This window comes from Epinephelus fuscoguttatus, linkage group LG14, assembly GCF_011397635.1.
Source record: "Epinephelus fuscoguttatus linkage group LG14, E.fuscoguttatus.final_Chr_v1".
Lineage (NCBI taxonomy): Eukaryota > Metazoa > Chordata > Actinopteri > Perciformes > Serranidae > Epinephelus > Epinephelus fuscoguttatus.
Window position 1 is genome coordinate 34,706,351 of NC_064765.1, and position 23,925 is coordinate 34,730,275.

The following is a 23,925-nucleotide window of genomic DNA, read 5'->3' on the forward strand; positions in this document are numbered from 1 at the left end:
CGGGAAACATGAAGTTGTAGCAACATTCCACAGTGTGAACGGGGGAGCATCTGGAAATCTTTAAAGGAGAGGGGAGGGGACAAGGAAGGAGAGGAGGAGGCTAACAGAGAATCTGCTGAATATTTAGGCCACATATACAGAATTTGAGCAGGGTTGTTTTAAGATTTAAAGGTGTGTGTAATCCTGTTTGAATCAGCAGAAATGAGCAAAGATGAGAAGAACCGATCAAAAAAGTTGTTCAATGAAAGAGTAATAATGCCAGACTGTCAACAGTAGAAGCAGAGAGCATAACTGCATGAGAGAGGAATTGTAAGAATGTTAGTCATAGACAAAAAAAGACAGAGAGAGCAGGGGAAGTCTGACCAAAGTGCTCGGCCTCTTCCTGCCTGATGATCAGCTCAGGAAGTCGAAGCAGAAACAGAGGGCAGGCCTGACAGAGAAACATATTTTCCCCTTGCCTTTTAGTTTTTCCTTATTCAGTCCTGCTCCGATCCACAGGAGGAAGAAGAAAAGGGGGCAGAGAAGAGGCGGGGTTTTTCGATGGAGCTGAGAGAGAGACAGAGTGACAGAGAGCAGTCGAACACTCAATCTGTGGAAATATGATGGAAGCCAGCGTTGTTTCCAAGGACGCAGGGTGAGTGTGTGAGGGGTTAGGTGATAATGTAGCTGGGTGAAAATGCAGTGCAGGAACTGTACTCTGTCGCGACAACGGGGGGGGGTTGTAACTGTCGTTGAGGGGAGAGGGAGTTGGGGGTCGAAAGTTAGACGACCAGAGCAGGAAAAACAGATGTGATGACTCACCGACTAATATTTAGGTCAGTAGCTTCTCAGAGTTTTTGAAATTCCGGATCCTGTTTTCATGGTGTCTTATTAAATCAGATTTCTAACACATGAGTTGCACCAAGAGAGCGGTAACCATTTAGTCAGAGAAATGCTGACATTTGGAGTTTCATACCACTTGTATGAGTGGTTGAAAGTTGCCACTGACCACTTGAAAAAGGCAGATCAGACCGTTATAAGGCGTGTGAGAATAAGTAAGCAGGTTTGAGTTTAAATGTACACAGTCAAGAGTTTGAATGTCCCTCTGTACAGCATAAGTACCTTAGCTTTAAACTTCAGGCTGTGTTTTGGTGTTGATGTGATTTAGGATCTTTTTTACCAGAGTCATACTTGTTGGACTTTGTGTCAGGTAACATGTTGAGGCTGGTTGAGGCTGCTGCATTTGTTAAGTCTTACAATGTTTTCTCACTTAAGACTAAAGTTATAAAAGAAATAATAATAGATTATGATGACTTCTTATTTTGTAATAGAGCTAGTGCCAGGATTGTGTTGCTTTTTACCTCTACTTTCAAAACTATGTGATTATCCTTAAGGTCATGTTAGGTCAAGGGTGGATGAGATATTCAGACGCCTACTTAAGGCATACATTACTCCAAAATAACCATTTGTATACCAGTTACACACCCCACTCACTCAACTTTGTTTTTATCGCATGTCTCCATGGTGAACAAAGAATCCAAAAACAGAGAAAATTCTTGATGATCTGAAGTAAACAGGGGCCACGTTTAACAACAGCTAAACTATATCAAACCATTTGTTTACACACAACTTGTGCAGTATAATCCGAGTCTCTATCCAGATATACTCCCAAATCACATGCATTTTCACTTTAATATTATTTTTCACAGTCTGCTTATGAAATGAACAAGTTAAAACGCACACACTTGCCCATGCATGTTGCTCACAGGCCGAAGTGTTTAAATAGTGAGGCTTTTGTGAAAGTACATGTGTTTGGGAAGTACTGAGCATCCAACTGGATAAATGAGACTTGAATTCTACTGCAAGAGTTTGTAAATGGATGTTTTCATACAGTTTTGCCATTGTTAAACATGGACCCCATTTACTTCAATTCATGAAAAATTTTCTGTTGTTTTTAATTCTTCGTTCAACATGAAGGCATGTGAGAAAAACAAAGTTTTCTCAAAGAACTCAAACTAAAACGAGATAAGTTATTAATATACCATTGGTCATTTTGTGGGTGAAGTATTCCTTTAAATTAAAGTATTAACACTGCAATATAAAAAAGACTCCATTACAAGAAAAAGTCATGCACTGATAATGTCACTTAAGTAAAAGTACTTAAGTATTATCAGTAAAATGTACTCAAATTATTAAAAAGTAATGCAGAAAGATGGCCCCTTTGAGTGTTACACTACTTATGCGTTTCATAGCTGAATTAATGATCCATTGATGTGGAAGTAGCATTTTATTGTCGTTGGTGCTCGAGATGGAGCTTATTTTTAAAAAAATATATATATATATTCTGTCAGATAGATTAATCTATAACAAACCTTTTTTGTAGTTCAATTCTGAAAGTAAGTAGCTAAGCTGCCAAATAAATTAGGTGGAGTAAGTAAAAAAAATTTGTCCTTGAATTGTACTGGAGTAGAAGTATAACATGGAATGGAAGTACTCAGTTAAAATACAACAATATCTAAAATTTTAACTCAAGTTCAGCACTTGATTAAATGAACTTAGTTACTTTCCACCCATCAAGAAAGTCATGGTGTGCTATCTCAAGGACTGAAGAGAAAGTTTACATCACACATTTAAAACAACTGCTCTTTATCCTTACGAAAAATAGGAATCTATTGTTTCTAACATCCCCCTGACTATGATCATATGTTGTGAATATGATCATATGATGTTACCAAATGGTAATAAAGATAAAATCAAATGCAGTTTGTTCCAGAGTGACTGTGCTGAGTATTTTACTGACATCTGCAGAGCTGCTTTCCCAGAGATTTCCCTGACCTCATGGTTATTTCACCCTTTTCCTGTGAGTGTGGATGGCATGTGAGCGACTATGACGTGTGTATGGTACAAACAGGATTTTGGGGGTTTGTTCTGTCGACATGTGATTTCCTCAATAACTCAGGATTTTTTTGTTTTTCAAATTCAAGGAAGGGTGATCTCACTCTAACTCGGGCTCTATGTGGCTTTAAAAGATAAAAGATATGTCAGTGGTTCAGGTAACAAAAAGTATAAAGAAGGCAGATCTTAAACATGATGCTTACTCATATATCTGTTCTTTAAATGAAAATTTTCAGGAGTTGGTTTCACCGAAATTACACAAACACATATTTTCTCACTTACCTATTTATTTATCCATGCAGTTAGTTTCAGTTTCATTTGTTTAGAACTGATGAGATTTCTGCCCCCACTCCAACACTCTGCAGATGAAGGAAAGGACCACATGTAAAATTACATTACTTGTTTCCAGTTTGAGGTGTCTTGTCAACAGTTTTACAGACATGACTTTTAAAATAGTGGCCTATGGCAAGAATGCTTTTTGGGCCACAGGGGATTTTTTTTGCTGCAATACCACAAGTAGCCACTGGGAAAAAAAATCAAAGCAAGGCTGACCAGCTTTCCTGGGGACCTGGAAAAATCACCAATAAAAGTATCTGAACATGACCAGACATGTTCCAGCAGGAATATGATCCGAAAACTGGGAGGAATTAACAACATCAGCAACATTAGCAGGTGGCTATATGTAGCAGTGTACTTGCAGCCGGGGGATGACTGTAACAGAGATAGTTGCACCTTGTGTTGTTTAAAATCACAAATAAAAGCTTCTTAACACAACCTGACATGTTGTAACAGGAACCTGATCTGAAATCGCAAAGAATCATCTGCGACCAAGATTACATTACCCTAATGTTAGCATGTAGCTATATGTAGCATTGTATGTAATGTAAACACTTGCAGTAATGTGCCTTAGGCAGACGACCATATAAAGAAATCCATTACAAGTTGATGTTAGCTTGTCTCGAAAGCAGAAAATACCCTGGAAACAGAGTACTCAGAAAAGTCTAAAGAGGCCGGAGGTTTTTGTTCACAAGGATTACTTTTACCTGTGTTTACCCTATTATTTAAAACTTCAGCCACATTTAATATACACATACAGAAAAAAGATAATAATTCCCCTTTAAATCCACATTTAGTGTATATACTTAACTGTTTCATACAAATGATTTGCTGCTGGGTATCAGGGCCTGAAATGAGCCATGGGATTGACTGCGGTGGTTTCCCACAATAAAGGAGTATTTTTTCTCCTGCCCAAACACAGGGCTTAGTTTAAATTATAAACAGAGATAAAGCAAAGACTCAAAGGGCACAAGCAGTGAATTGCCTCATTCTGCTTATGATGATCTACTGTGATTGTGTTAGCTAGCTGACCTAAACTTACAGAAGTGGAAGTAAACAGTCTGAGCAGCACAGAAAGCCCCTGAATAAAATCTAAAATTGGACTGATGTGGTCACACTGTCTTCTCAATAAAAGCCTGTACTTTGTCTTAACTGCAACCAGCATTTCAACTGACACTTTATTAAACTGAATACCAACAAGCTGTAATGTTGAATGCAGTGCCTGCTGCATCTAACTGGCTCAGAGTTGAAACAAATATAGAATGTGTTCATATCTCTGAGCTATAAAGTATAACCATCAGATTACCATCAGCATGACTGGTGTCTTGCTGTCTGCAGCAAGAGGTAGGATATGCTGAAGCCTGTTTTGTGATAGGCTATTTAACATTTTAAACACCAATATGACATATTATTGTCAAACTACTGTTATTTTAGCATCTTTCTCCTGCTGATAATGTCATTGTTCAAAGTTATAACTACCTTTTCCTGTTCTCACATAACCACTGCTTCCTCTTATTAAGACAATGCTGCACTTGACCCTCGTCTCCATCCCTGGTGTTACACAATTGTTTTGAAGAGCAAAAATTAGAACAAAAGACAAAAACAGCCAGTAGCCAAGCTAGGCTAACTAGCATTCTGACCAGTTAAAGGATAATCATATAGATAATCTGTATCTCCTGATATATCTCATTCCTCTGTCCCAGTGAGCCACATTGTTGCACTGGGTGACATGTTCCTTCATTACCACTAACACACACTGTAGTTTATTTTGACTTAGCCGCACACACACCATCCTGCTGCCACAAAGACTCAGGAACAAACCAAATGTGGATTAATCTGAACAACAAAGGCGCTGTTTCCTCCTGTCTGACTAATGTTAACAGTGCAGCCTGTTTTAGGAAGTTATGTAGCCTTTAAAAAAATGACATTATATAACTATGACTCAATTCTAAAGCTGTATTCATCAATATTTTTTATATTAACAAGGCCTCAATTATGTGTTATTTGTCGCTTGTAGTGACAAAGTCAGAGAATTATCACCAAATGCAGGGTGAGAGCGAGAGAGGGAGTGTGTGAGTAAGGACTGAATTGTAGACATGGTACAAAACTTTCTTTGCTCATGAAGACCATTGTTACCCTACAATTATCTGGGTTATCAGTTTAGCGTAGGATTCTCGACTAACAATGATAAACACAGCAACGGCTGACTCATACGAACGGGTTCAACGTGGAATGGATGTGCAATTTGAGAGCCGCATTATACATCTCATGTATGACATGGCAATATCCTCACTATGCTGCATTTTCCATAAACTATGATAATCTGGTCATGGGTCACATCTGTCGCCTGCATCCAGACGTCTCATTCCCTCTTCCTCTCCTCGCAGTTCTCAGCAAAACATTACCAGCTGAAGACATGCTGGAGACATGATTTTTCAGCTGAGTTGCTGGAAAAATTTGGCATTGTACATTTCTGCAAACCACAGACATGTTACATTTGTTCGTTTAATTCATATCATATCAACATTTCTTAAGTCACACTGTTCTTATTATGCGAGGTGGAGGGGACGGTGGATGGCGTGACATCTAGGCTTGACAGCTGCCAGGCTGCAGACCACTGTTCAAGACCAACAAAAAAAAAAAAAAAGTGTTTTTTAGCAACACATTGCCATGTTTCCAGCGGCTACAGCGGCACAACAACTGGATAAGTTAAGCCAAAAAATGATCTTTTCTGAACCATAACTAAGTTGTTCTTGTGCATAAACATAACCACGTAATAACCACAGCATTGCTGAACATTACTAAATGTAAAATTTCAACACATACCCTACATGGTAACTTACAAAACTTACAAAGCACACATCCTTACCCTACAAAACGCATCACAAAGCTGTATTACATGCGTCCTATTGCGGTAATTTCTTTTATTGCATAGACTGATGTATTTTTCTCAGGGGTTGGTGGAAACCTGTGGAGCCCCTGAAGTCCCAAAAGGTGACATTTTTTATTTTGTGTGCACAAGTTACAGTAATTATCTTGTTGGAACAGTTATCTTATCTTGTGTGCATAACAAAAGGCTAACTTGTGCGAACAACAATATAAACTAGAGCACTCGGAGATTGCAGACCTCCGCCAAACAGCTCGGATTTCCCACCATTTTATTATTTTATCCACTTCGCTTCAACCGATCACCACCAAAATTTTATCATCTGTTCCTTGTCCCATTATCAACCTTTCCTGATTTCATCAAAATCCATTCAGAATTTTTCAACTTATATTGCAGACAGACAAAGAGACAAAGAGACCAACGCCAGCGAAAACATAAACTCCTTGGCAGAGGTAAAAATACAACAATTTAGAACATTAAGGGCTCCGTAGAAACCAAAACAGAGCCAAAAAATAGAGTGAATATTGGCCTTATATTCATTAAATGGGCAGAAACACACTTGTCCTGACAACTTTGCATGGTGATAGCATGTCAGTGTTTTGTTTTATGCTTGTTCTGCTGCTCTCAAATGGCCCACAAAAAAAAAAAAAAACATGATTGCCACAGACAGGGTGGGAACACTGTGAAGTATTGAGACATGGGCTTGGGTTTTGGGTTTGGTCTTTTCGTGAAAATAGAAAACAACAAAAATACACATTAAATAACACCAATTTACCCGCTAAGCTTATATCAAACTGAGACTGTGCACTGCAACAACAGACCATCTCTTCGGTTATGTTCTGGGCTAACAACACCAAAACACTACAGCAGATTCTCTTAAGGACATGGATGGCTCCCGATCCTCTCAACAATAGTTTCAATTTTTCACAGTAATAAAAGACATCACGTGTCACAGAAGTGCATGTCAGTGTTTCTGCGGTCACTGAGAGTGACTCAAGTCCTGGTGACCAGATGCTTGTGTCTGGAGGCAAACTGAAGCAGAGACAAGATACAAACAAATCCCCAGCATGTTATTTCTGTTTCTGACCTTTTGCCTTTTTTCCTTTACAGACACACAAGCCCTCTGAAAGGATCACTAGACACTCCATCCATCCCCTCTTCTGCCTCCATCCCTCCATGTGCTCCCCTCTCTCCACCTTCCCTGCCCTCCTCTAACCCTCCAGTCCGGCCATGTCGACCCAAACCACCACCTCCTGCAGTGAAGTCCTCCCAGCTCCCCTCTTGTCCTCCTCTACTTCCGTCCACTCCTCCAACCCTCCCTCCCACTCTCCCTCCTGTCACCAAACCTCCTCCCCCTCACCCTCCTATCTCCAAACCCCCACCCCCCCTCTCCTCCAATCCTCCTCCCCCCTCTGTTCCTCCCCCTCTTTCCTCCAACCCTCCTCCCCCATCTCTTCCTCCTCCTCTCTCCCCTACTCCGGTGTCTCCACTTCCCCTGCTTTCTCTCCAGCCAACGGTCTCCTCTGATCTTACTCCCTCTTTTACTCCTCCTCCTCTTCCTGCTCCATTATCACCAACAATCTCTTCCTTATCATCATCTCCTCCTCCACCTCCCCCTGTTATCCCACCATCCTCTCCAACTCCTCAATTGCTGAGTCCTATAGATCGGTTGGTTGGGAGCGTCTCAGTATGGCAGCCCAAAGAACTCAGCCAAGACCAAACTACTAGTATAATGGAGAAAGAGACGGCTGGGGTGAGACACACACACACACACATTTACACACTGATTTTGCCTTAGATCTTTGAGTTGCAGTTTGAATTGATACCTCTCTAAAAAACTGAGTTTGGATGTCTTATGACATTTAACTGGAAAGTTTTAGATTGTTGTACAGCAAGGTCAGTAATAGCAACAGTAGTGGTCACTTAATGACTTAACAGAACACTCTAATGTGCATTTATCACAAAACACCCGAGACATACAGCTGAGAAATACTGCTGAAACGCCTCCCGTGCAGACAAGCCTTAAAGGAGCTCTTTAAGATATTCCCAGCGATAAAACAGCAGCAAACAAATATTTGCTATGTAAGGATAAAGTGGAAAGATGGTGTCATGAGCAGAGATTGAAGTCCCGCTCACTGTATGTGTTGTAATCTGAGCTTCTCTGTTTTTGTTGTGGTAGACGGTCTGGCTGTATGTGCATATCCCACTGGTTAGTCTATCACCACCACTTTGCGCATTGCTTGTACAGTAGTCATCACTGACATTGAGGCAGCAGTGGCGTGGAAGCATAGTGTCCACCCCGCGGTTCCCCCCTGGTTAACACCATTAGCTCTGTCAACACTGTTGTTAGCACTGTTCACTTGTGTTTGTTTTGGCAGCTATTTTAGATTTAGTCTTAGTTTTTAGACAAAATGCATACTAGTCACAGTTTAGGTAGTTTTAGTCGACAAAAACACAAAAGGTTTAAGTTGAAAAAAAGTCGTGACATTTTTGTCAGCTTTTAGTCATTACTTCATCACGTCAAAATGACGTGATTCTGTGAGTCTACTACCTGCCCCTCAAACAGTACTTAAACCATAAACCTTCTATAGAGAGTCCATCAAATCCATTCAACAGCTCCATCCACAGTCAAGCCCTTTTTAAACAGGAATTGTGCAAATTTGCAGGAAAGCCCAATCAGTCTTCTTTCAGCATTGGCAGTATAAAAGCAAAATCGGGGTGTGCAGCAAAATGCCACCTGCCTACTTTTGGTTATACAGAATGCGCCTTTTTCGGGGCAATGGGGGGCGTGAGCAAGTAACAAAACGTGTAGCTCAGCATGTGACGTAAACAGTCTGTTTTCAAAATAAACTTCCGTTTTTACAGGAAATGTACAGTTTGCATACAGTCTCCTTCAAAATAAATGTACTGTGTTGGTACAACACTGCGAATTGGCCTTTTTTTTCTTCAACAAAAAATACACGTGGTTATGTTTTGCCAACACATGCGCATGGTTGGATTTAGGAAAAAAGAACAGGGTTTGGGTTTACAATCGTACAGGAAGCAAACACTGGCCTTCCAGGTGAAAGCTGGTGGCTGTTGGACTAATCCACCACCCTTCCCGCCCCCTTAAACATATGTTGTTGTCCAGCCACATTTCCCCCTGACACTGCCTGGCGCTGTCATACAACAATGGCAACCGGCCATGTATCCTGCCAACATGAATGGCATGAATGAACATGATGGCTTTTTCTGTCTGTGTCTGACGCTGGAAGTCACTGACCAAGCGCTGGTTTTCAACAGCTTCGGAGTGACACTGTGTTATTCTGAGATTTACATCAATCCTCTCATCTTACTCTTGGAAACACAGAAAATAAAGTTATCCTATAATGTCAAACTATTCCTTTGAGCCCAAGTAAATATTAATATTATATCAATTCATTACCTTCTAATTTCTGAATCTCTCATTCCCATGTTCAAATACTGAATCACATGCTTCACTGTGGACAGACTTGAGGTTATATTTTGTATGACCTGCTGTGCACCAACCTAAAGACTTTCTAGATTTCAGAAAAAAATTAATTGGAAGTCTGCCAAGTGAACAGTGCCCCACGTTACCCTAATGACAAAGTCCTTTTCAGGACTCTTCCTATATTTTTTTGATAAAAATATAATTTTCTTTCTCAGAAATCATAGGAAACTATGAGACCTACAAAAAATAGCATACTGGTTGAACTTTAACACAGGCTGTAATGGTCAGTGTGTTGTTTTTCCTGTTGCTCAAGCTGTGGTGTGTGAAATTTTGATACAAAATATTTAAAACTGTTGTAACAAAGTAATGGATTCATGTTTGTGATGTTGGGTTCTGTATTTCTAAGACCTGACAGCATTTCACTCGACATGTTCACAGTTCTGACCTGAGAGTAGTAACCACATGTTGACATTTGCAGGCATTCCTGGTTCACAGCACAGAGGACAAGGCCATGACACTGTCAGTACGCCTGCCTGATGAACAGGGGGCACCGCTCGTACACAACCTGATGGTCAAACAACACAAGACATGTGCGTGTTACACACTGATGCAGCTTGTGCCACAGAGAGCAATTGTAAAAGCTTCAGATAGTAGAAACAGAAAATGCAACATTTGTACAGCAGATAGCAGAGCAGTTACTGATTCATTATTGAATTTTCTGTCCCAGTTCTCCACTTAGAGGATTCCTCTCTGGTTTTTGATGACATCTTCAAATTGATCTCCTTCTACTGTGCCAGCAGGTAACACATATACAGTGCACATACTGTATATCTGCACATACATGCAGTATGCACATACACAAAATAACAGCATGTGCACACTAATAAAAAACATGACTTTCGTGGATATACATCTCAAACAAATGCATATAAGTACTCAAGCCACACATAAACATACATATATGTACAAGAAACACACACACACACACACACACACACACACAGTCACACATAGTCACAAACACAGTAATATTGTGCTATACTATGTCAGATAATTAAAACTGCTTTTTATTATAAAATCCATCAAACAGGGACATTCTGGCTATTCCATTGAGGTTACCCCGGGCTATTACCACGGCAACTAAGAAAGAAGAGCTGGAGGTCATCTCTGCCATGGGTGCAGGTAGATAAATCTACATCATTAGTGAACTGAAGTTGGGTCATTGCTGTAACAAACAGCAAGATACTACAATGAAAGATAGAGGATGAGAGGAATTGCATCATTGCTTCTACTTAGCAGAAATGTTTAAATGAAATATATATTTATGACAGGGCGGCACGGTGGTGTGGTGGTTAGCACTCTCGCCTCACAGCAAGAGGGTTGCCGGTTTGATCCCGGGCATGGGAGCCCTTCTGTGCAGAGTTTGCATGTTCTCCCCGTGTCAGCGTGGGTTCTCTCCGGGCACTCCGGCTTCCTCCCACAGTCCAAAGACATGCAGATTGGGGACTAGGTTAATTGATAACTCTAAATTGTCCATAGGTGTGAATGGGCGTGAATGGTTGTTTGTCTCTATGTGTCAGCCCTGTGATAGTCTGGCGAACTGTCCAGGGTGTACCCTGCCTCTCACCCGATGTCAGCTGGGATAGGCTCCAGCCCCCCTGCGACCCTCAAGAGGATGAAGCAGTTAGAAGATGAATGAATGAATGAATATATTTATGACAGCATGCATGAAAATACACAGACAGAATGTAAAAAAGACAGCATATTTCTGGCTGTAATGTATGCATTATATCATATTTACCTATCATCTTTAGCATAGAAAGGTTCTTTGGTGCGCTGTAAAGGATTTAATATGTGTCCCCTTACACTTTTTTAAATTTTAACTTAGTAGACACAATATGAAAAAAATAATTCAACATTTTGGAAACAGGTTATTCATGTTTTAGCCAAAGCTAGGGTAATACCTTACTGAGATCTATACCTTTCCAATTTCTGTCAAATATTAAGCAATAGCCAGGAGGTGATTAGCTTAGCTTAGCATAAAGACTCACAGCAGGGGGAAACAGCTATCCTGGCTCGATTCAAAGGGAACAAAATTTATCTACCAGCACCTGTAATCACTCACCATTAAGAAGTTATATTTTGTTTATTTAATCGGTAGAAAAAACAAAGTCTAATTATTTATGAGCAGGACTATTTCTTGCCTAGTTGCAGTGACTTCCCTCAGTCTCCATCGGTATCATAGTAACAACGAGACTCCAGGAAGTCAATGCACTGGGTCAAAGCCCCCAGGAACAGAGCTGTGGGGTGCTGCAATTTTGGCATATTGGCCGCACAGGGTGTTGCAACTTCAGCGTTCATCATGTTGCACACCCTGACCTAACCGGCATTCTTCCTATACGCACTCACTGGAAAAGAAACAAATGTAAAACAATGATGATTTTATTATTGGAATTTGATCCAATTGCTTCCGTAACATTTGCGGGGAGTGAACAGGAAGTTAGCCAGCTTGGCCAGTGGAGGCATGCATGTTTTATTAGATCTGAAACCGGATCCTAAGATTAGACCTATCCAGTCCAGTGAGAATTACTCACCTATGGTGCATACGCCAAATAAGTTTCTAGCTTCCGGGTTTACCTCTGTCTGTCGCCCTAGTTTTGGCAGCCGATTCAACATGTTGAATTGGTGTCAGAGATGGCAAAGCATGTCGGTGAGTGAAAACCCTCTGATTGGCAGTTTAGCTCAGTGCAAGAGAAGAGGAAAGGAAGTTAGGAAAGTAAACAAATGGCTTAAGTCAAGAGAGCATGAAATGAAAACTTTTTACATTAAGTAAGTTGTTTTTTTTTTAGCAATTGAGCTCTTTAGCAGAAACTGTTAATAGTTGTTTATGTTATGGTAAAAATGGTAAAAATCATTTGTTATTTCAACACTGGGTTCTGTTGTTAATGTGCTAACTGGCTAACTAGTGTCTTTAATTTGTACTGTTGGTCATCCAGTTTCCCTTTTTAAATGACGACTGCAGACTACCACTTCCTGCTGGTATGGAGAGTTATTTCCTCTTACCCAGGTGTAGCTCGTACATGCTAGTTGGCTATAGTCTTTGTGGTGTGTATAAATGAAACTCTTTGACCGAGACACATGTGATGTGAGGCAAGGCCACTAGTTCTTTGATGTTGTTTGATATGTCTGGGCCTGTGGACTAGATTTTGAACTCACTCTCTTGGCTCAAGGACAGTTTTACAAAAGCCACATCAACAATTCGTAATGTAAACAGGCATTATTTATCTTGTTTGCAGTTCAAGGTGTCCTGTCAACAGTTTTACAGATGTCTCTTTTATCATGTTGGTCTATGGTAAAAATGCCTTTTGGGGCATGAGGGATATTTTTTTCTGTAACACCATGAGTGGCCACTGGGAAAAATTGAAAGCAAGGATGAGTGGCACTCCAAGGGGCCTGAGCGAAAGTCTGGGATGCGCTTGTGCTCAACCAGTTTGGCTGAAGGAGGACTATAGTGCACATACTGATGGCCCACAAATGCAGAAGTGTTAGAAGGCCTGTAGAGGCTTTTCCTTGCGCTCAGAGAGCAACTTTAATATGAATGTAAACCTTGTGCTAGTAACTTTTCCAATGTCAATAATAAACCATTGAGCCAAGTTTTCATATAATCATACAATGTGAGACAGTGATAACAGAGAAACAAAAAATACACATTATCAAAATAAGGAAAGTAACTGAGTGACAAATCAGTGCAAAGCAATAACAGCGACTGCATGTGTTGCAGATTTCTGGACATCTGATCTGAACCAGCAGGCAAAGGACCAGGACCTGGTTTTGGATCAGAGCCACAGCAGACTGTTCTTGTATGTCAACCCAGTCCCAGTGGAGGAGAGCCCCAACAAAGACCTGAACCCCTCCTCTATCTCCAAACTTGATATCATCACCAATCAAAACATCACATCCTCCCTACAGAATGGAGAAGCCCCACAGAAGATCAATACAGAGGTTAAAGGTCAGACTAAAACTACGACCAACCAGGAGATTAAATACAAGCGCCCCCCACCCCGACCCCCCAGCCTTGGCTCAGGGATGGGCCTCCTCTTCTCCTCTCCCCCCTTGCTTCACTCTTCATCCTCTGCACCTCCAGCAGCTGAGAAAAAAGAGGAAGGAAAGGGAGGAGTAGGGGAGAGAGAAGAGAGGAAGTCAATGTCGACATCACTTACTCCTTCAAGGCCTCCTGTCCCCCTGCAGAACCGAGCCGCTCCCCCACTGCCTCCTGCTCCTCTCCGTCGCACCTCCTCCAGGAAAAGCACTGACCGAGAGGTAGGAGAGGGGACGGAGAGAGAGAAGGGACAAAATCCTGCAAAGAAAACTGAGAGAGAGGGGGGAGGAGAGAGAGAAGAGAGAGGAGAGGAGAAAGCAGGAAGTAAATCAGGTCAGCTGGGTGAGGGGGGTGAACAAGAGAACAGCAGCCAGCATCAGGAGGAGGAGGTAAAAAAGGACAAGGAAAAGACAGAGAAAGAGGATGAGAAGGAGGAAAAAGAAATGAAAACAGATAAAGAGGAGGACAAACCAAAATCCAGCTCCCCCTGTCCACCATCAGTGAAAAAACCGTCCCGTCCAGTCCCTCCGCCAAGGAGGAAACCCTGTTCCCCTGATGCACCTGTGTGCCCCAACCAGGCTGGAGGAGGATTAGCCAATCAGAGTGCTGGGATGAGAGTGCCCCCTCCCTCCCCGGCACGGCGGCCTGATGTGTCACTGTACTCACCACAGGGGGGTGCTGTGCTGGGAACTGACCCTGACTCCTGCTCTACTAGCAGCACAGAGGAAGAAGGAGAGCTGAACCAGGAACAGGAGCAAAATCACAAGTAGGTCTGGCCCCGCCTCCCTTAGTTACTGTTGCTATGCCTGTCAAGCTGTCCACACAGCATATATTTTAAGTTTACAATAGCCAGGTTTCTGTTTCAATGTAGCACAAAGTTCAGAAAATCAGTAAAAGAAAATGCCAATTAATTTCCATTTCAAGGCACCCAGTAGCTCAGTGGGTCGAGCAGACACCCCAAAGGCAATGTCCTTGCCACAGGTTTGATTCTCACTTACGGCCCTTTGCTGCATGTCATCCCCTCTCTTTCACACTTAACCTGTCCGAAATAATAATTAATGCCTGTTTCCACCCACTGCTGATATATTAATATCAGGAGTTGGGTTCTTAAATGTAGACACAGCAAAGCTGTTTCTCATGTCTATAGGCGGAGCAGGAGGGTGGCTGTCCTCTAAAGAAATCTAATATAACTGAGTATATGTTCTGATGTTAACCTGATATTCAGTTCAGGTTATTGAAGACCACCTTTACTTGCATTGTTGGGGGTCCTTGATTTGCAGTTAGAGCAGCCCAGATTGGATTCAGATGTAGGAGATTTATTCTAGCAGTGTATAACAAAAATAGGTTTCAGGATTAGTTATGCTATTTACACTAAACTCCTACCCTGTCTTTGTTTTGTAACTTGAAAATAGTGACATCAGCTTATTTTTGCCCCTTTTTAGGTAGCAGGAGTGAAAAGTAGTCGTCTTCAACATTTGTTGTGTTCTGGTTTCAGAATGGTGAAGACAGTTGGAGAACAATTATATGCAAAATAAGATGTAGGCACTACATTTTTTTTCTTGGCAACTATCATGTTTTTCCTCACATGATGTACAGATTTTTAAAAAAAAATGTATTCTATTTTTCTATCATCTCAAATGGCTGGAAAAAAAGCTCATATAACTGCCATAGATAGGGTTGAACCCCGAATGTTTACTGGATTTGGCTCCACTAATGATTTCTACAGGCTCAGCCATGGTTTTTACCAGCTAAAATAAACACTGTCACTGGTCATTTTAGTAGCTGTAGCAAGCTAGTTAACTAGTCAATCCTAGTATGATAAGGAAAAATGTAAGATCAGAGCTTCTAGTTGTATTTAACCTGTAACTACACAAACTAATGTTGTATTAAATGCTTCTCATAAAGGGTTACTACTGTGGGTACTGAAATGATTAACCATACACAATTGCAGTTGGTGTTACACTGTAAAATCTGACAAATTTATCTGACTTTTAAAAAAACAAAGATTGCCTTGAAAAAGTTAAGTACATACAATGATTAGCCTGACGTTATGTTTACTTTATAACTACTGGGCTTGTGTTTATAAGTAAACTATCAAGGTAACTGGGTTCCTAGATTTTTATAGTAAGATCACCTTGTCAGAGTTCACAGTGGAGCATATAAACACACTCCTTTCTCTTTTACTTTTGCATTTTTGGTTTTCCAAATGCTAAAAACAGACACCAACATTTAATTCAAATGCTAATGTGGACTAGCTACTGAGGTGTCTTTGGCGTAAAAATGCATGTGTGCTTATGAGTCTTACCACTTCATAGCATTGCAGTGAAGTCATGTTTTTATAAATGATGTGGCTGAGTAGATGCACATACAGTACATTAAGATGAAGAAGGTTTCCAGAGCAGATACTAGAGCAGATCTCATAGATAAGATGCAAGTCCCTCAAGAGCAGATCAGTGTGTACAGTTTTTCTTTTGATGAACTGTGTAAAATGTTAATGTCAAGATCAGGTTACCTATCCATGGGTAGAAATCAGTGGGGGCGGGGGGTCTGGAACACTATCCCTGGGAAAAACAGTTGTACCCCATAGCATACCATTGTAAACATGACTCTAAAATTAAAAAATAGTAATATCCTGCCTAACAGTGTACAAGAATATGATAATGATTTTTCTTTGGGAGTTCACTTATATGTAAAGTTAAATTAAAAGATTCCACTACATGCAAGGATGGAAGGGCAGCTACATTCTCAGGCCAAAAACTACTAATACACAGTTTAGTACATGTGGATTAGACATGGAGAATACCAGGATGTTCAAGGTTGCTTGTTGTTCATTAACACAAGCACGAACTCTGTACAGTTCAGATCATCAAAACATGTTGAGCTATGTGTACAAATTGACACATCCCTGTACACAGGGTCTCAGACGAGCAGAGACTAGGCCTCATAATCAGTTGGTACCACTGTGTTGGTCAGAGGAATCAAAGTCACGAGTCATGCTTTGCAGAAAGTTTCTATATTTGAATATTTCTCAAAGAGTGTCATCTGTCACAAGGACATGAATCAAACACTATGCTGGAGAGGACTATTAGTCCATGTAAGATGAAGAAACACCTAAGAAAAGGACTTACTGTATATTTCTTTCCAGTCGCCCTGCAGGGAGCCGCAGCCCCAAGGCAGCAGTTAGAAGAACTCCCACCACTGTCATGTTGGACCGAGCCCGCTACCGCCTGTCCACCGTCCTCACCGGCCTCATCAGCCATGACCGCCGCCTCACACAGCGCATCGTAGAGCTGGCCAGGGACCCTCTGAGCTACTTTGGTAACCTAGTGAGTACACAGGGTTTCTGAATTTGACAATTTGATTTGACAGTCACCTTATATCTTTGGATTTCTCAGGATAACAACATCAACCAAAAGTCTAAAGCACAAATGGAATCGAATTAAGTTTTCATATTTTCTATTTAGGTAAAAGAGCACCGTGCATTCACCTTGGAGACCATGTCCAAACACCTGTCCTCCACTGAGCTGTTACAGGAAATCAGACAGATGATGACTCAACTGAAGAGTTACCTGCTGCAGAGTACAGAGCTGCAAGCTATGCTGGAACATCAGTACACACAAGAAAAACTGGGTAACTCTAAAACTTGTTTTATTTATAATGTTTTTATTAGTAGTATTCAATGGAATTCTTAAAATCTTATGTAGGAGTTACTGTGTGGGGAATTTGCAAAACTGTTATGTCCTTTGTATATCTTACCTATTTATATTGTACTAGTCAGCCTGTGAAAACAGTTGCGTAATGTCTTCTGTCTTTGTACAATGTAAAATCTGAAAACATAACCCTAATGATGTCATATGGGGTAATCTCTGGGTTTGTAAAGTACACATTCATAACAGTAAGCCTGCGTAAGGAACTGGAAATGTAGGATGCTGCATTTTAGGAATTTGATCTAAATTTAGGATATCTCAACCTCTGCTGCTTCAATTTTGACCTTTTTTCTTAAAAATCTGTCACTCTTGAGTAACACTACTTTATGGTAGTGCAATACTACAATTGCTGAAGTGCCACTTTCAACAGCATTAAAATACCTTAAATGAACAGTTCACCCCAAAATCAAGAATACATATTTTCCCTCTTATATGTAGAGCTATTTATCAGCCAAGATAATTTTGATGCGAGTTGCCGAGTGTTGGAGATATCAGTCGTAGAGATGCCCGCCTTTCCTCCAGTGTAATGGAACTAGATGGCACTTTGGGCACCACAAGTTTGTGTTTGTAACAGTGTGAGATGTAAACACTGGGGGCATCCTCCTCATCTGAGCTGTAATGTTAGCTAGCTCTGTGGTATTAGGTGAGCTCACAGTAGATGCATGCTTCCTTCCGCACTATGATACAGTCGTTGGGTGTAGTTTGGTAGAAAGAAAATAGTTCCTACATGAAACTGCTCACAACAAGGTCTGTGGATTATCTTGAATGACTGGGTCATGATTTCTGGGAAGAGACATTGCTGTTGAGTTTTTAAATTTATTTTTTTTTTAACTGCCCCTTTAAATGAGGCTGGTTTTTGGGGACATTTTTAGAACATAATGTTTTCCACCCATGATGAGGTGAATGAGGATGCAAAGCTGTTTAATATTGTCATAAGTACTAGCTAACAATTTTTGGATTTATTGTAACACCTGTACAGTCTAATAGAATCCAATAGATCAAACCCACAGTAGTTTGAAGTTTGACGGCTCACACAATATTGTCAACTTTTTGCTAAGACTTGAGTTATAGAGGTGTTGGTTGAACCATACAGTCCATTTGTTTTAAGGGCGTCGATAGAAGGGTTATTGTCCATTGTTGTCCATTGAACAAGACAGAAATTTAGAAACATATTGAATTAATTATACGTGTGTGTGTGTCCATGCAGAGAACATAGTCGAAGCTGCTCTGTGTAAGAGTGTACTGAAGCCACTGAGGGAGCCAATTTACCAGAGTCTGGAAAAACTGCACACCAACGACAACAGCCTGAAACAGCTGGCACAGAACCAGGTAGGACTGGCCATGAGCACTGCTGCAGTACCACAGCTTCAAGAGACTACACACAGTGCTGTGCAGCACACTTGTATTCAGACAAGTAGAGGTCGCAGTAGCAGTTGTGATGCTGAGGGTGTGTGTGTTGTTGTGTGTGTCAGTCTGTTGTCCTAGGCAGCACCACCACAGCATTAGGAATAACCACAGCCGTCCCCGAGGCCTCTGCTATGGAGAAGATCAGCATCAAACTAAACAATCTCCATCTGGAGTATTCTCCCCAGAAAAAGATTGAGCATATGCTGAAGGCCTGCAAGATCATCTATGACTCCATGTCTGTCAGCTGTCCAGGTCAGAACAGTCCTTAAACCCCTAATGTTTTTCTAATGTCGCATTTGTTTTTTGTAAAACAAGAAGTGAACTTACCAGGAGACATGTTTGTTGCTTCTTGCTTGTGTTCAATTAATGTACTACTTCAAGATGGCACTCAAGTTTTAGGGACCCCCTTTGCCACTGTTACTGTCACTCAAATTAACACAAACCGAGCAGGAAACAAGACTTAAAAATACCACAAAGAGATGCAAAGGAACTGCAAAGAGACACAAAATAACTACAAAAAGGGATCAAAACAACCAGAAAGCGACACAAAACAACAAAAAAAGGAGCAAAAGCACCACAAAATCTGTGTAACCTGCTCCTATGTAAAAGGAGTGGTGGGGTCTCTTTCATATCTGTGCCCAGGGGCCCTTTATCTCATAATCCACCTATGCTCCTCAGGTGAGTTTTGGGCCCCATAGAGAGCGTTAGCATTTGAGTCCTTCTCTGGCTGAAACACGGTCTTCCTGCCAACTATTAGACTAATTTAAGAAAAATGTATTCATCATACTAAAGCTGTTTCTGTCATTATGACTGTCTATGGAAAATGGGCTTTTTGGGCCAGTGGGCATCATGTAAGCCTGCCAGAAGAAAATGTTGGCATTGTGTCCGTGCAAGTTTCTACACGGACACATTACATTTGTATGTTTCTCTACCATATCTCATATCAACATTTCTAAAAAGACGTAGGTCAGATTACAAGCATGTGAGCTGAGTTTCTCATCAGGAGGAGTTTCAACCATAGACTGTACATAAAGATGAATGACATGACAGCTCCCCAAAAGTGAAGCTGAAACATCTTGGTTGCCCCCTGGTGGCTGGCTGCAGTATAGGTCATAAAGCCCTCCCTCTCCAAGTGGATGGAACACAGGCCAAACTAAAATCTCAAAGTGTCACACGTCAAATACATTTTTCCTAAAGATGGTTTCTCACTGAAGGTAGTTTTTATCATGCTGCTGTACATTCAAGGGTTTGTTTCTCTGATAAGTTTGGTTTTAATTAGTTTTTTAATGCCATAAAACAGGGATTTTCCAACATGATTGACACCTGTGTAAGACAATCTGTGGGCTTGCATTCGATGGTGATGCTCGTGATTGGTCGCACAGGTGTATGGGCAGGAAACTTGATATTGCGGAGATCACTTTTATGCAGACTCTGGCTTTGAATGATGTCATCAGAGCAAGATGGCAGCGGCCATATCTGTGATATTTTAGCCTCACTTATGTACAGTAGGGTAAGTGGAGATGCATCATCCATATTAATATACAGTCTATGGAGTCAACATATCTCATACATATGAAATATACGAATTAAACTTATCCCTGCTTTGCTGAAATGTACACTGCCAACATTTATTCTGGCTATCAGGATGCATAAACTGCAATTCCAACTGTGGCCACTATGCTAAAGTCATCTCAAAGGCCAGTGCTGTTCCTCTGAGCTTTTGTGGGTCTCAACAGACTCAAGGGAGTCTTAAAAAATGAAGGAAAATTCAGTGTGCACATGGCATACTACAAAAACTGCACATCGCCGATCTGCTGTTTTTAGACTAACATGAAGAAGTGTTTAAACCTCTCAAAAATTGTTTCCCCTCTGGAGTCAAAGTGTTTATGTGTGTGTGTGTGTGTGTGTGTGTTTAGGGCGGGCCCATGGAGCTGATGACTTCCTGCCAGTAATGATGTACGTCCTGGCTAGATCCAATCTATCCGCCCTGCAGCTGGATGTTGAATACATGATGGAATTGATGGATCCATCATTATCACTAGGAGAAGGTACCCAGTAAATATTTGAGCAGTTTTTCCTGTTGACATGTCTATGTGTTCGTCACATTGTTGATCATGCCTGTGTATGAATGTGTGTGTAGGTTCCTATTATCTGACCACCACCTATGGCGCTTTGGAGCACATTAAGACTTTTGACCAGCAGAGGTCAGCAACACGGCAGCTCAGCAGAGAGGTTCAGGACTCCATCCACCGCTGGGAGAGACGACGCACGCTCAACCAGGAACGCATGGCCCAAGGATCTGTTCGGGTACACACACAAACAAATACACACACACACACACACACAGAGAAGACATAATCAACAAGGGCACAGTGTTTGACCTAACACGTCTCAGTGGCTCACACGCAGAAAGAGACAATGAGGAACGATGCTGCCAGTCTTAGTATGGCTCAAAGCACAATATGAGATATCATTAACTAATATTTACAAATGACCACATAAGAACAAACACATATATACATGATGTAATGTACTTACATTTGGGGGGAAAAATGAAAACAATGAAGCAAAGAAGTATCCAAACTGTGTGACACTCACACAGACTCACATATAGGAACAAGCTGACATGTGTCCATACATGTATCTGAGTGTAACTTTTTGTGTGTTTCTGTGGCACAGGACTTTCTGACAGTGTGTTGTCCAGAGATTGGAGCAAACCCAAAGACTCTTGGTGTCCTCCCCACTACGACAATGCAACAGCTGGCTGAGCAGTGTGCTGCAAGATTTGAACAAGGTCTGAAAGACACTGTCACATATTACATTTGTTTTATTCACCACAGTTCAGTTCCTGACCCCCAATTAAGACTGTTTTAAAGTGCAGTTGTGCAATTTAATAATACACTTACATAAAATTGGGGGACTTGCAAGAAACAGATTTTTAAAAAGACTGATCAACACTGATCCAGCAGAGGATGACATATCCTGACTTTTAGTCCTTGATATGGGTCAAGCCCTAAAACAGCAGGAACCTACACTTCCCATAATGCAACTCAATACAGTAAATCATCAGGGTTACATTATAAATGTGCTCCTGAGCAAAAGAAGACATTGTACAACTGTTTTTTACAGGTTGAATAGCACAACCCATGGCGAGTAAACTGACCTTGATGTGTAAAATCTGTGCAATGTCCCTTTAATTATATAAGAAAACAAGCACAACTGATAGCAAGAGCAATGAATGAAAGCTTCAGTGGTGATACCGTGGGTCAGTATAGCATTATCAGTGGTATCTGCTGCATCAGCATGGAACAGAGCAACAGCAATTAGCTAGCCAGTGGGACACACACACACAGGAAGTCACATCTTCAACGTGTGCGCTGACTGGCGTCTACCGGGGGCTTTTTTCTCTGGTCAGGATGCCATTACTCCATGTATCTTTACATAGTTAACAGTTGTTTGTTGCTGTTTTTCTGCTCAGAATGTTGTATACAGAACCTTTAAGTTCTCCTGTGTCAAGAATTTGTTCTTGACTATTAAATCATCATTTTATATTATTATTCTGTTGGTAACATCATGCCTCCTTGCTTCTTTCCTACAGAATCCTACATGCTCAGTGTATATAAGGATGGTGTTAACCAGCTTCTGGCTCCTTCAGAGCTGGCCCTCAGTGTCAAGAACAACTCCCAACCTGGAGCCTACTGCTTTGTCTATCATCCTATTGACCAACCTATCATCCAGCCCAGCCGCAGGTGCCCGACTGACCCACCTCCAGCTCCACCCGCAGAAAGTATTCTCCCTGCTGACTTTACAGCTGTTGACAGTGTGGAGGCAGAGCCAGAAGAGGAGAGTCTGATTAGCTTGTAACTGCTCCAGCATCACAGTGGCAGCTGCTGTATCGCTATGGTAACTACATTACTGTGGTGGCAGTGTTACTGTGGTGACTGCATCAACAAACAGAATTTAGGACAGTGTGTTAATCTCAGGTCTTACTCAAAATGTTGATGTAACTAAAACCTAAATGAAACAAATATAACTGATGTAGATAAGAGTTCAGCTCTCTTCTTTTGAATTCTTTTTTTTTTCACCAAAGAGCAGCGACCAACTAAAATGAAACACCAAAGAAAAATGACTGATTTTGTATCTCAACATGGGGTCTGGAACCCCAGTGACTGCAGGAGAAGATGGTTTTAAAGAATGTAAAAACACATGATATATTAACATGCACTTATATGATCATGTTTATACTGTTTATATATGTTTACTCTTTTATACTCAAGACATCTGCTTCAAATTGGAGTAGACTGTAAGTTAATGATTATTGGTTCAGGATTATATTAACAGGATGAATCTGCAATGGCTTTATCCACCTCACCTAAAAGATCACATCATTTAGATCAATATTTCTTTGAGAAAAATAGCTGCTAAAACACTTGTTTAAAGGGAGGAATGGGCTTTGCAGCATTTTTTTTATTCGAAGAACAGGTATAGTAGCAGCTATATGGACAAAGCCTTTAATTTTTATTCCAGAATATCCAGTAAACATCAAAAAGTTTCATTCCACATTTGTCCATATACTGATATACTGATTGTATTGTAAATAAACTGGCTTTTACAATTTGCAAATACTGTTTCTTGTTTAAGTTGCCATTTCTAACGTAAGGATTTGCAATGCTTAACCATGTTTCTGCAGTACATACATACTGTATCTCAATAAAGGGTTCCAAAGTCAAATAATGAATAAAACTTCACAATCTCTGAATGACCCACTCACATTTGCCTCTGTGCAGCCTGGAGAAATATGTTTGGGCCTTAAAGGCATCAGTATGCTTCGATCGAACCGATCGACAAACTGCTTATGAAACAACACAACATTCCACTGGAAATGGGGATGCTGCATTTGACAATTTTTGGATCTTTCCCCAAATGCCACTCCAAAAATTACTCTAAAATGCAAGGGTGCAGAGGTGAGAAAGCATGTAAGATTTGTGCTTCTTTCTCAAACTGTCTTTCATTCTTGACAAAACTAGAACTACTCCCTCACAGTTGTATGCCTCCCTTAGTCAAGTTGCAGTTAAGATCAGTTTATATTTACAAGGTCACAGTGACTTTGACCTTTGACCTTTAAACATCAAATTTCAATCAGTCCATCCTTGACTCAAAGTGG

The 23,925-nt window shown here is 40.9% G+C and overlaps 1 protein-coding gene across 1 annotated transcript; it reads left to right on the forward strand.

The window, feature by feature from the left end:
- Positions 1-343: 343 nt before the first annotated feature.
- On the forward strand, positions 344-23,384 carry rin3 (Ras and Rab interactor 3). Its single transcript, XM_049596239.1, has 14 exons — positions 344-634; positions 7,208-7,850; positions 10,027-10,138; positions 10,276-10,348; positions 10,639-10,730; positions 13,330-14,413; positions 16,793-16,973; positions 17,112-17,277; positions 18,562-18,683; positions 18,827-19,013; positions 20,678-20,809; positions 20,902-21,068; positions 21,441-21,555; positions 22,360-23,384. Exons 1-14 carry the CDS (start codon positions 600-602, stop codon positions 22,623-22,625), a joined length of 3,375 nt encoding a protein of 1,124 aa, XP_049452196.1. The 5' UTR covers positions 344-599; the 3' UTR covers positions 22,626-23,384.
- Positions 23,385-23,925: the final 541 nt, after the last annotated feature.